At 36.1% G+C, this 14362-nt stretch overlaps 1 protein-coding gene across 1 annotated transcript in view; it reads left to right on the top strand.

Annotated features, from left to right (window-relative positions):
• Nucleotides 1–14362, top strand: part of LOC306865751 (ras-specific guanine nucleotide-releasing factor 2-like) — a 61854-nt gene that overhangs the window by 28137 nt on the left and 19355 nt on the right. The window contains exons 3-14 of the mRNA XM_079410520.1: nucleotides 4037–4184; nucleotides 5135–5224; nucleotides 5356–5609; nucleotides 7644–7723; nucleotides 7920–8113; nucleotides 8248–8357; nucleotides 8568–8686; nucleotides 9794–9954; nucleotides 10873–10939; nucleotides 11065–11201; nucleotides 11883–11965; nucleotides 12689–12937. Coding sequence (XP_079266646.1) covers nucleotides 4037–4184; nucleotides 5135–5224; nucleotides 5356–5609; nucleotides 7644–7723; nucleotides 7920–8113; nucleotides 8248–8357; nucleotides 8568–8686; nucleotides 9794–9954; nucleotides 10873–10939; nucleotides 11065–11201; nucleotides 11883–11965; nucleotides 12689–12937 — 1692 coding nt within the window. The remainder of the gene's footprint in view (nucleotides 1–4036; nucleotides 4185–5134; nucleotides 5225–5355; nucleotides 5610–7643; nucleotides 7724–7919; nucleotides 8114–8247; nucleotides 8358–8567; nucleotides 8687–9793; nucleotides 9955–10872; nucleotides 10940–11064; nucleotides 11202–11882; nucleotides 11966–12688; nucleotides 12938–14362) is intronic.

Genomic DNA, 14362 nt, shown 5'->3' with positions numbered 1-14362 from the left:
AATCCAGGAGAGAGTATAAGTTTTGAGCTTGCACACGTAGCCCTAATGTCTGATCGAGAGAGAGCGCGCATCTGTTTTGTGTGAGAGTGAAGAGAATCCTGCAAACAGAGACATTTGTTGCATTCTCGCATTACAAGAATGCGCTCTGGACACTTTTCATTAAAATAACGCCATAGAAACCGCCTCAAATGAACTATTAAAATGAGAAGAAAGTCGTGTCTGAAAGCTGCAACCGTTTTTTTTTTTTTCAATGAAAGGAGAATATCGTGTTTTTCCGTGTGCGCTCCACCATTTCCGTCGGTGGTGCTCGAGCCCTTGATGAGGTCCGCACATCCTTTGTGCCGTCCACGCAGTCGTCATCTGCGGAAAACTCCCTGTCTACGACTGTGTGGGTTGTTTATTTTCTTAGCTAGAACATGACGACTGCGCAAATGGGGTTTTAAATGCCAGTCAGTTTTTAATGTATTTCTTATTTTGGTATTTCAGTTTCTGGGATGAAAAAAAAAAAACATACAGAATACATAATTGAAATGCGGGACGCACCTTACCTCTTGCAGGAAGCGGTACAAAGCTCCCAATTTCGGGACGGTCCCGCAAAATGCGGGACGGGTGGTCACCCTAGTCTGCATGGAAGTTTATATGTATGCGCGAGTGTTTTATGGATGTGTATGCGCGCGCATCGAGTTTATATGTATGTGCGAATGTTTATAGGTGTGTCTGCATGGAAGTTTATATGTATGCGGGAGTGTTTTATGGATGTGTATGCGCGCGCATCGAGTTTATATGTATGTGCGAATGTTTATAGGTGTGTCTGCATGGAAGTTTATATGTATGCGCGAGTATTTATAGGTGTGTCTGCATGGAAGTTTATTTGTATGCGCGAGTATTTATAGGTGTGTCTGCATGGAAGTTTATATGTATGCGCGAGTGTTTTATGGATGTGTATGCGCGCGCATCGAGTTTATATGTATGTGCGAATGTTTATAGGTGTGTCTGCATGGAAGTTTATATGTATGCGCGTGTATTTATAGGTGTGTCTGCATGGAAGTTTATTTGTATGCGCGAGTGTTTTATGGATGTGTATGCGCCCGCATCGAGTTTATATGTATGTGCGAATGTTTATAGGTGTGTCTGCATGGAAGTTTATATGTATGCGCGAGTATTTATAGGTGTGTCTGCATTAGGGTGACCACATGTTAATAGATCTGTTGCGGGACAGTAGATGTGATTTTGCGGGACAATGCGGGACACGTGTGAGACAGATACATTTACTACTGTTATGTTATTTAAATACTGATTTACATTACATCCGTTGTCTTGTGTGCCGATTTATGTTTCTGCCGATGGATGCCCATTGCCCACACTCCAAGTTGCGCTTCTGGCAACATTAAATCCAGGAGAGAGTATAAGTTTTGAGCTTGCACACGTAGCCCTAATGTCTGATCGAGAGAGAGCGCGCATCTGTTTTGTGTGAGAGTGAAGAGAATCCTGCAAACAGAGACATTTGTTGCATTCTCGCATTACAAGAATGCGCTCTGGACACTTTTCATTAAAATAACGCCATAGAAACCGCCTCAAATGAACTATTAAAATGAGAAGAAAGTCATGTCTGAAAGCTGCAACCGTTTTTTTTTTTCAATGAAAGGAGAATATCGTGTTTTTCCGTGTGCGCTCCACCATTTCAGTCGGTGGTGCTCGAGCCCTTGATGAGGTCCGCACATCCTTTGTGCCGTCCACGCAGTCGTCATCTGCGGAAAACTCCCTGTCTACGACTGTGTGGGTTGGTTATTTTCTTAGCTAGAACATGACGACTGCGCAAATGGGGTTTTAAATGCCAGTCAGTTTTTAATGTATTTCTTATTTTGGTATTTCAGTTTCTGTGATGAATAAAAAAACATACAGAATACATAATTGAAATGCGGGACACACCTTACCTCTTGCAGGAAGCGGTACAAAGCTCCCAATTTCGGGACGGTCCCGCAAAATGCGGGACGGGTGGTCACCCTAGTCTGCATGGAAGTTTATATGTATGCGCGAGTGTTTTATGGATGTGTATGCGCGCGCATCGAGTTTATATGTATGTGCGAATGTTTATAGGTGTGTCTGCATGGAAGTTTATATGTATGCGCGAGTAGCTATTTATAGGTGTGTCTGCATGGAAGTTTATATGTATGCGCGAGTATTTATAGGTGTGTCTGCATGGAAGTTTATATGTATGCGCGAGTGTTTTATGGATGTGTATGCGCGCGCATCGAGTTTATATGTATGTGCGAATGTTTATAGGTGTGTCTGCATGGAAGTTGATATGTATGCGCGAGTAGCTATTTATAGGTGTGTCTGCATGGAAGTTTATATGTATGCGCGAGTGTTTTATGGATGTGTATGCGCGCGCATCGAGTTTATATGTATGTGCGAATGTTTATAGGTGTGTCTGCATGGAAGTTTATATGTATGCGCGAGTATTTATAGGTGTGTCTGCATGGAAGTTTATTTGTATGCGCGAGTGTTTTATGGATGTGTATGCGCGCGCATCGAGTTTATATGTATGTGCGAATGTTTATAGGTGTGTCTGCATGGAAGTTTATATGTATGCGCGAGTAGCTATTTATAGGTGTGTCTGCATGGAAGTTTATATGTATGCACGAGTAGCTATTTATAGGTGTGTCTGCATGGAAGTTTATATGTATGCGCGAGTAGCTATTTATAGGTGTGTCTGCATGGAAGTTTATTTGTATGCGCGAGTAGCTATTTATAGGTGTGTCTGCATGGAAGTTTATATGTATGCGCGAGTGTTTTATGGATGTGTATGCGCGCATCGAGTTTATATGTATGTGCGAATGTTTATAGGTGTGTCTGCATGGAAGTTTATATGTATGCGCGAGTGTTTTATGGATGTGTATGCGCGCGCATCGAGTTTATATGTATGTGCGAATGTTTATAGGTGTGTCTGCATGGAAGTTTATATGTATGCGCGAGTAGCTATTTGTAGGTGTGTCTGCATGGAAGTTTATATGTATGCGCGAGTAGCTATTTATAGGTGTGTCTGCATGGAAGTTTATATGTATGCGCGAGTAGCTATTTATAGGTGTGTCTGCATGGAAGTTTATATGTATGCGCGAGTGTTTTATGGATGTGTATGCGCGCGCATCGAGTTTATATGTATGTGCGAATGTTTATAGGTGTGTCTGCATGGAAGTTTATATGTATGCGCGAGTGTTTTATGGATGTGTATGCGCGCGCATCGAGTTTATATGTATGTGCGAATGTTTATAGGCGTGTCTGCATGGAAGTTTATATGTATGCGCGAGTGTTTTATGGATGTGTATGCGCGCGCATCGAGTTTATATGTATGTGCGAATGTTTATAGGTGTGTCTGCATGGAAGTTTATATGTATGCGCCAGTAGCTATTTATAGGTGTGTCTGCATGGAAGTTTATATGTATGCGGGAGTGTTTTATGGATGTGTATGCGCGCGCATCGAGTTTATATGTATGTGCGAATGTTTATAGGTGTGTCTGCATGGAAGTTTATATGTATGCGGGAGTGTTTTATAGATGTGTATGCGCGCGCATCGAGTTTATATGTATGTGCGAATGTTTATAGGTGTGTCTGCATGGAAGTTTATATGTATGCGCGAGTATTTATAGGTGTGTCTGCATGGAAGTTTATTTGTATGCGCGAGTGTTTTATGGATGTGTATGCGCGCGCATCGAGTTTATATGTATGTGCGAATGTTTATAGGTGTGTCTGCATGGAAGTTTATATGTATGCGCGAGTATTTATAGGTGTGTCTGCATGGAAGTTTATTTGTATGCGCGAGTGTTTTATGGATGTGTATGCGCGCGCATCGAGTTTATATGTATGTGCGAATGTTTATAGGTGTGTCTGCATGGAAGTTTATATGTATGCGCGAGTATTTATAGGTGTGTCTGCATTAGGGTGACTACATTTGAGTGGCTCATTGATTTATTTAGCACTCAGAGTTTCTCTTTGTAAATGTTTCTAACCAGCTTTGTTCTTCTGCTATCGCTGGCAGTTATTCAGACCTCATCATCGAGCGGGAAGTTCTCATGCAGAAATATATCCATCTGGTGCAGATCATGGAGACGGAAAAGGTGGCGGCAAATCAGCTGCGGACACAACTGGAAGACCAGGATACAGAGATCGAGAGGCTGAAGGCAGAGGTCAGTTCATCTTCACTGGTTCTGTCAAGGGTTGCCAGGTCCCGGAACAATTTACACTCCAAAACCCACCCATAAGGACTGAAAACAAGCCCAATTTTTCCAGTGTCCAATCCCAGTTGACAGACGTTTTGATAAATGTTTAAATTTTATTTTTATTGATCTAGTTACTCTCTTTAATTAAAATTAAAAAAAAGCATTTTGCATGATAAATTGCATAAAATGTGAGCTACGAATAATAATAACACTCTCAGAGCATATTATACCGACATAGCTATGTATACAATTCTGTCTGTAAGATATTCTCGCAGTTTTTTTTTTCTTGTGAGATATAAACTTGAAAATACAAGAAAAAAGTCAGAATTGTGTGAGAAAAAATTCCATTTACCGTTTTTTTTTTTTTATTCTCAGAAAAAAAATCCAGCCCAAAACCAACTCAACGCCAACCGTTAAATTAATAAAAACTAGCCTTGTTTTTAAGCATCCAGTCACAGTCAACAGCTGCTGGATTCCTATAATTGGACTTAAAATAAAACGTTACAGGTTTTTTGTTTTTTACATTTCATTTGAATGATTTTAGCTAGACTAGTTTATATGTAATATTTGCATATTTATTGTTCACTGTATTCTTTACCTCTTAAGTTACTGAATATATATATGCAACCTTTAGTTTGTGACATGACAGCAAACATATGTCCACACAGTCTCGCTCTTACTTGCTCTTTCAGTGGTCCTTAGGTTGCCAGGTATTAACAGGAAAGTATCAATACACATTTGAGAAAGGATCTTCATATTTTTTTTGTCTATAGATAAACCTTTTTGGTGGCCGCGGCCCATTGTAAAAGTACTCCCCAAAAAATATACATTTCCAACTAAATTTTTCAAGAGCACAGTTGTACAAGAAAACTCTGGCAACCCTGCTATGTGTATATGAACTGTTATCTGTGTTCTAGATTATCGTTCTGAACAAAACAAAAGAGCGAATGTTGCCCTATCAGTCCAATCAAGAGGAAGAAGATCCAGATATCAAGAAAATCAAGAAGGTATATGATTGTCTACATTTGGATTGTATATTTGTTCAGAATTATATATCCACCTTGTTTGCACAGTAATGTTTGCTATTGTGTCTAGTGTAAGTGAAGTCATTCGGGCTTCTCCGTTGCGTCTCTCGCAGGTGCAAAGCTTCATGCGTGGTTGGCTGTGCAGGAGGAAGTGGAAGATCATTGTGCAGGACTACATCTGCTCACCTCACGCCGAGAGCATGAGAAAGAGAAACCAGATCGTCTTTAACATGGTGGAGGCCGAGACGGAGTACGTGCTCCAGCTCTCCATCCTGGTCAACTGCTTCCTGCGGCCGCTCAGGATGGCGGCCAGCTCCAAAAAACCCCCCATTAGACATGACGATGTTAGCAGCATCTTCCTTAATAGGTATAATTCATGTTCTGATGGTTAACTTGGAGGAATACTGTGGAAGCTGAGTTTTTATCTCACAAATTCAGATTTTTTTTTGCAATTGCGAGTTTATATATCACAGTTGTGAGTTTGTATCTCACAATTCTGTCTTGCTATTCTGATTTTTTTCATTTCCATCACAAAATAAAAAATTAAAAAGGTAATTGTGACTTTTTTCTTGCAATTGCAAGATTATATCTCTGTCTCACAATTCAAAATTTTCCTCAGAATTATGAGTTTATATCTTGCAATTCTGATTTTTGTCTTGGAATTGTAAGTTTACATTTTTATTTTTTCGTTGTCACCAAGGTACTAAAATGGTAATTGGGACTTTTATCTCACAATTCTGACTTTTCTTTTTAAAATTACGAGTTTATATCTTGAGGTTGTTTTTTTTCTCTGCAATTTAGTTTTTTTCCATCACAGAATAAATAATGAAAACGGTCAATGCAAAGTTTTTTTCTCACAATTGTTTTTTCTTTGTGGGGAAAAAAACAGAATTTTGAGATAAAAGTCACAATTACTTTAATTATGAAGCACTTTTAGCTTTTTATTCCTTGGTAGAAACAAGCTTTATGCAGTAGTTTTTATTTTTTTATTTTTTTTATTTTGTCGGGCTGTTGATCAAGAAAAAAAACCCTTTTATTCAGACACCACCAATAAATGTTTAAAATATGCAACTATAATCTTTTTACAATATGCAACTACAGTGCTGCTTGAAAGTTTGGGAAACCCTTGCAGAATCTGTGAAAATGTGAGTAATTTTAACAAAATAAGAGAGATCATACAAAATGCATGTTAGTTTTTATTTAGTACTGTCCTGAGTAAGATATTTTACATAAAAGATGTTTACATTTAGTCTACAAGGCAAGAAATAGCTGAAATTATTAAAATAACCCCATTCAAAAGTTTGGGAACCCTTGGTTCTTAATACTGTGTGTGGTTACCTGGATGATCTACAACTGTTTTTTTGTTTTGTGATGGTTGTTCATGAGTCCCTTGTTTGTTCTGAACAGTTAAACAGAGCACTGTTCTTCAGAAAAATCCTGCATGTCCTGCAGATTCTTCAGTTTTCCAGCATCTTTTGCATATTTGAACCCTTTCCAGCAGTAACTGTATGATTTTGAGATCCATCTTTTCACACTGAGGACACAACTATTAAAAAAGGTTCAAACATTCACTGATGCTCCAGAAGGAAATATGATGCATTATGAGCCGTGGGGTGAAAACTTTTTGAATTTGAAGATCAAGGTAAATTCTACTTAATTTGTCTTCCGGGAAACATCCAAGTATCTTCTGCTGCTTCCGAAGGGCAGTACTAAATGGAAAAAAATTATATTTCTACAAAATAATAAAAATTTGGACATGTTCATCCTTTTCAAAAGTTTTCACCCCCCCAGCTCTTAATGCATCGTGTTTCCTTCAGGAGCATCAGTGAATGTTTGAACCTTTTTTAATAGTTGTGTTTGAGTCCCTCAATCATCCTCAGCGTGAAAAGATGGATCTCAAAATCATACAGTTACTGCTGGAAAGGGTTCAAATATGCAAAAGATGCTGGAAAACTGAAGAATCTGCAGGACATGGAGGATTTTTCTGAAGAACAGTGCTCAGTTTAACTGTTCAGAACAAACAAGGGACTCATGAACAACCATCACAAAACAAAACACAGTCGTAGATCATCCAGGTAACCACACACAGTATTAAGAACCAAGGGTTCCCAAACTTCTGAATGGAGTTATTTTAATAATTTCAGCTTGTGGACTAAATGTAAACATCTTTTATGTCAAATATCTTACTCAGGACAGTACTAAATAAAAAAAATAGCATGCATTTTGTATGATCTCTTGTTTATGATTATTAAAATTACTCACATTTTCACAGATTCTGCAAGGGGTTCACAAACTTTCAAGCAGCACTGTATATGCAGCTCTTTTTGAAAGTATAATATCTGTTTTTAAGTATCAGAAATTGATGCGCCATGCATTTCTCATTTTTTTCTTTATTTCTAAGTGAGACGATAATGTTTCTCCATGAGATATTCCATCAAGGCTTGAAGGCTCGGATAGCCAACTGGCCAACGTTAGTGTTAGGTGAGTTTATGTATTTTATTTTATTTTTGCACACAAACATACATGCAGATATGCAGTGAAATGCTTTTTTTACTCTCCACACATAGAGTAAGTGTGTTATTGACTTCCTTCCAATGCTCACGACCACTTACATATCATAATTTTGTCTAACAATGTTCACATAAACATGATGCAAAACCGTACCGTGACGTTTCAGCGGATCTCTTCGACATCTTGCTGCCGATGCTGAACATTTATCAGGAGTTTGTGCGAAACCATCAGTACAGTTTGCAGGTTCTGGCGAACTGTAAACAGAACCGGGACTTTGACAAGCTTCTGAAGCAGTATGAAGCAAACACCGCCTGTGAGGAGCGAATGCTGGAAACCTTCCTTACCTACCCCATGTTTCAGGTGAACCTCTGACCTTTGAGCAATGAGTGTGAGAATAACCGATTGTAACACTAGCATACTGCATATTGCATTTCATTTCACTGTGGTCCATTGTGTAAAAATGTGTAATTGTGCATTAAAATTGTTGCTATTAGATCCCGCGGTACATCATCACCCTTCATGAGCTCCTCGCTCACACGCCTCATGAACATGTGGAGCGCAAGAGTCTGGAATTTGCCAAATCCAAACTTGAGGAACTGTCCAAGTGAGTGAAAGCTAAAAAAGGACCAGTATTTTGGCTATAAAGCACCAGAACATAGAGAGTACAACAAAGAACTAGAGTATTAGAAAGTTGTTCATGCCGTTCTTTATTGACTTTAATGATTCAATGATATATATATATATTTAGTATAAAACATAATTTTTTTTATATCACTGAGAGGATACAGCTGTGTGTTTGTGTGTTTATTCTCAGAATGATGCACGATGAAGTGAGTGACACAGAAAACATCCGTAAGAATCTGGCGATCGAGCGAATGATCGTGGAGGGGTGTGATATCCTGCTGGACACCAGTCAGACGTTTGTACGGCAGGGTGAGACGCACAGTTCATTCCAGTCACATGAATGGAGCAGCAGGGTGTTTGATTGCAGGACACTTCCTCTTCAAATTAATTACTACCCCAATACTTCATGAAGTGAATTCCTTCTTGTTTGTTTCTCTCTGTTCTACATTACTAGTGCCATTTTCTACCAGCTGATCCACAGTAACTATTTTTGTTTGTTTGTTAGTTTTATTTGATTGTTTTATTTATTTAAATGATTAAATATTACTGATTTCCGACCTATTTATCGTGTTACGGCAAGGAAAAGTTTTTATAGGTCAGATGTTCACGTTTGAATGTACCTAAAAATAGGCATTAGTTCTCTTTTTAAGTGTTAAACATAAATTTATATTTTAAAAAAATCTAATTTATTTATTTTTTGTTATAAATTCTGATTATTTTACATTTAAAATGATAAAAAAAATATATAATACATTTTATAAATGTATTATACAGAATTAAACTAATTTTTTTCAAACAAAATATTTTATTTATTTTAATTAACATTATTTCTATATGTATAATCATTTTTAATTAATATTTGTTTGCAATAAATATTTATTACAAACACAAATCTTTTATTTTAAAAATAATCAATTTAATATAATATATTATTTTTATATATGATACAAATAAAAGTTTTAAAATTAATATTATTTCTTTATTTAAGAAAGTGACAAATATAAAAGCATATTTACAAACAAACAAAAATAATATTTTATTTGTGTTAAAATAAAAATGTTTATTTAAAATACATATGTATTATTTGTTTGTTTTATATTATTATTGTTTCTTTATTTAAAACAAAAGTTGACCAGCTTAACTGGAGTCAGTCAGTAGTTTTGTATGAATATGAGTGTGTGATTGTTTCTGTTCCACCCATACACTGATCTCATTCAGCTCTGCTCCACACTGAGAGCAAGGTGTGAAATGTGCTCTAATGAGATCTAATGTGCCATTTTAATGCATCTTGTCTCATAGAAAAGTGTCTCTGGATGAGACAGCGCTGCCCTCTCTCCCTGAAACGCTGTCTTTAATGTTCTCCTTCCTCTGGGTAATGAGTTGATGTGTGTGTGTGTGTGTGTGTGTGTGCTGTAGGCTCTCTGATTCAGGTGCCCTCCGTGGAGAAGGGTAAACTGAGTAAGGTGCGTCTGGGCTCGCTGTCGCTCAGGAAAGAAGCTGAACGCCAGTGTTTTCTGTTCACCAAACACTTCCTCATCTGCACACGCACCTCAGGCGGCAAACTGCACCTGCTCAAAGTGAGTCGAGTCCCTCTGAAGATAATAACAGCTCAGCAATACAAAGAATCATCGATGCTTTGAGTTTCTTAAAGGAATAGTTCACCCAAAATGTTTTAGATATTTTATATATATTTTAATTATTACATTTAACTATTATTTAAATAATTGTATTTATTGTAAAATAAAATGTAATGTAAAATTTAAAATAAATGTATTATTTAAAATATTAAATATAAATATTATTTTTTTATTTTAAATTATATAGTTTTTAATGTAGATCTGTATTATTTATTTAAAGTTAACAGTATTTCCCTATTTCAAAATTATAAAAAAATCAATATATATTTCTTTAAAAATAAAATTGCTTTAAAATAAAAATTTTACTATTTAAATATGCATTATTTATTTTAAATAGTTTTCTGTCTTCATTTAAACGTGTGTGTATATGTATGATGTATGTATGTGTGTGTGTGTATATATATATATATATATATATATATATATATATATATATATATATATATATAATATCAAAATAAAAGTATTTTAATTATTTTGATGAAGAAAATGTAGAAATTATTTTTAATAAATGTGTATCGTTTTCAGTTAATATAATTAGTTTATTTTAAAATAATCAGAAATAAAAATATGCACCTTCTCAAAGTGAGTTGAGTCACCCTGAAAATAACAACACCTCAGCAATTAAAGTAACCAAAGTGATTTAAATTTCTTAAAGGAATCGTTCACCCTAAAATATTCTCATCAATTAATCACCGTCATGTTGTTCCTATCTCACTTTGATTTATTTACAGTATCGGTCACTGTTCACCTTTGTTGAAAAGACCAGTTCAGACATCTGGGGGAATTTTTACTTTTAATGTTACATGCAAAAGCATAAAATAACTATAATAAAAGTGCCTTTTTTCCAAACCACAGCAGGGCAGCAAGTTGTCTCTGATAGAGTGTACGCTTATCGAGGAGCTGGACGCCAGTGATGAAGACTGTAAGTGTGATGCCAAACCAACCGTCTATACGACTTTATTGCTATCATTAAAACCTACTGATACCAACACAAAGCTAACTAGCAATGAAGTAAATAGAGTGAGTTTCGATTTCCATTCTCCTCAGATAATGCTGCTGGCCAGGGATTCAACCATCTGGAGTTTAAAATAGTGGTTGAACCTGCTGATGGGCCGTCGTTTTCAGTCGTTCTGCTCGCTCCGTCTCGGCAGGAGAAAGCAGCCTGGACCAGCGACATGAGCCAGGTACAATCGACACAATACATGCAACTCGCTTATTCAGACCTTTAGTATCTGTAGAACAAACTACAGACAGCTTTTTCTATGAATATCACAACTCGTATGAAACAAAAATGCATGCACAAGAATTAAACTGCAGTTTATTCAAGCTCAGAAATGTAGAGATTCCATCAAACCCAAAGAGCAGAAGTTCATGTTTTCTAGCTAGAAAGCAACATGCATGAAATGCACAAGAGTGAGAAGTTTCCGTTATATTTGCATTGACATAAATAGATTCTCTGACTTTACGGTAAGGTTTTTGCATAATATTTTTAGTATGAACTGTCTATTATACACTTTGCCCTAGGGATAACCTAGTATGCATATTTTATGTTAGTACTGGTAACTGTTTTGGTCTTTTTGTTTATTTATTTATCTAATTTTATGTGCTTCAGATGAACTCTTTGATTTCATCTCATAAAAACAATTTGAGTAGGAAAAATAAGCCCTTATATTATATGTTGCCAGTATGAGCCTAATCAGACGAATGCTGATCATTTAAAATGCTAATATTAGCTGAGAATGATTATTTACCGATATATTGTGCACCCCTAGTTTGTTCATTTTGACTCCTGTTACAGTTGCTAGAACATGAGTGTGAAGTTGCTGCATTCTATTTTTCTTTTCTCTTATTTTTATGCCATTTAGTGCATTGACAACATTCGCTGCAATGGCTTGATGACCAGCGTGTTTGACGACAACTCCAAAGTCACCGTGCCTCACATGATCAAGTAAAACACAAGCACTCCAGTGTTATTTTATTATTACTTAGATTTTTTTTTATTTGTGTTTTATTTTTTTTATTACTTCTGTTTAGGTTTTTTATTTATTTTTTCCTAATTTTTAGCAATTGTAGTGCTTCAGCTTTTTTTAATCTCTAATTTTCTTTATTTTTAATTTAAATTCAGATTCCTTTATTATGCAAATACAAATACATACATATATTTGTTATAAAAATATTTAGTTTATTTTACAATAATAATGCATGTATTTAACATAAATATTCTTAATTTTAAATTAATATTTATTTACATTTACACACACACACAATATAAATAAACATAAAATGTATTTTTGTTTTAATTATTTAAAAATACATTTTTAACATTTTTATTTAATGCAGTAAATACATATTTATTTTAAATCAATTATTTATTTAAAAATGAAAAATATCAAAACAAACATTTATTATAAAATATAAATATTTGATTTATTTTCAAATAAAAATCTATGTATTTAAAATGTTTTTAAAAAAACTTTTTTTCAGTTAGCTGCCAAGATATTATTTCTAAATTCCATTTAACTTTAAGACTTTTATCTAATATTTAGATTTCATTTCATAATACCATTTAACAAAAAAGTTTTAATTTTAGTTTACAGACTAGACACAGACTTAGTCCAGATGAGTTCACTGTAAATAGTTAATTTAATCATTTGCTCTTTCATGTCTGCAGGTCTGATGCCCGACTACATAAAGACGATGTGGACATCTGCTTCAGTAAGACGCTGAACTCCTGCAAGGTGCCACAGATCCGTTATGCCAGCGTGGAGAGACTCCTGGAACGGCTGACCGACCTGCGCTTCCTGTCCATCGACTTCCTCAACACCTTCCTCCACACCTACCGCATCTTCACCACCGCGGCTGTTGTGGTGGACAAACTGGCCGACATCTACAAGAAACCCTTCACGTCTATACCTGTCAGGTTAGAGTATCTGTCACTCTAGAAGTTTTTTTTTTAGTTTTTTCTCCAGTGCAAAGGAAGTGCAAAAAATGATTGATTTGATCACTGCTTTCATCTAAATGTTTTGTTTGACTGTCACATATTTACAACATGTTCTCCATCCTTGTCTGAATGCCAGTTATTATTGTGATGATTGTGATACACTTAATCTGAAGCTCATTTCGAGTATGTATACTGCCGTTCATATATATATATATATATATATATATATATATATATATATATATATAATATATTAGTGTTCATTTCACATCAATCTACACTCCATACACCATAATGACAAAGCAAAAAAAGGTTTTTAACAATTTATTAAAAATAAAAATCTTAAATGATTCCAATGCATAAGTACTCATACCCTTATCTGGGACAGTTGAAATTTAGCTCAGGAGCATTCATATTGCTTGTAGATGTTACTACACTGAATGGGTATGATTTGGAAAGGCGCACATGAATTAATAAAAGGTCTAACAGCTGAAAATGCATATCAGAGCAAAAACCAAGTCCTGAGGTCAAAAGAACTGCCTGTAGAGCTCAGAAACAGGTTTGTGTCAAGCCACACATCTGGGGAAGAGTTCAGAAAAAACTGCTACATGTCACAAATGCATGTAGTCTCTGTTACCCTTAATGGAAGAAGTTTAAAACAACTAGGACTCTTCCTAGAGCTTGGCCTCCTGGCCAAACTAAGCAATTGATGGAGAAGGGCATTGGTTAGAGTGGTGACCAAGAAGCTGATGTCACTCTAGTTGAGCTCCATGATCATTTATGCAGATGAGAGAAACCTAGAAAAGGACAAACATCACTGCAACACTCCACCGATCTGGGCTTTATGGCGGTGCGGTTTTTGAATTTTCAATAAAAAGCACTTAAAGGACCCTAGCTCAGACTGTGAGAAACAAGATTCTCTGGTCTGATGAACCTCAATTCTAAGCATCATGTTTGAAGGAAACCAGCTCTGCTCATCACCTGCAGAGTACTATCCCAAAAGTAAAGTGTGCTGCTAGCAGCCTCATGCTGTGGGACTGTTATTCAGAGGCAGGGACTGAGGAAAAGCTCAATACACCAAAATATTGAGATAGCCTTAATGAAAACCCAGTCCAGAGCATTCAGAAGCTCAGACTGGGCAGAAGGTTCATCTTCCAACAGGACAATGACCCTAAGCACACAGCAAGAGTGGCTTATAGACTTGAACCCAGTCAAATATTTCTGGAGAAACCTAAAAATGTGCATCTGCCCCCATCCAACCTGACAGAGCTTGAGAGATGAAGAGATGAGGAGAAGAATGGCAGGTAATTGCCAAATGCTGATGAGCAAAGCTTGTCGCATCAAACAAAGAAAGATTTGAGGCTGTAAAGGTACTTCAGCTAAATATTTAGTTAAGGGTATGGA

The sequence above is a fragment of the Barbus barbus genome, assembly GCF_936440315.1.
Source record: "Barbus barbus genome assembly, chromosome: 47".
NCBI classification, from domain to species: domain Eukaryota; kingdom Metazoa; phylum Chordata; class Actinopteri; order Cypriniformes; family Cyprinidae; genus Barbus; species Barbus barbus.
The sequence above is the reverse complement of the archived record's forward strand: the minus strand, read 5'-3'. Positions and strand labels throughout refer to the sequence as shown.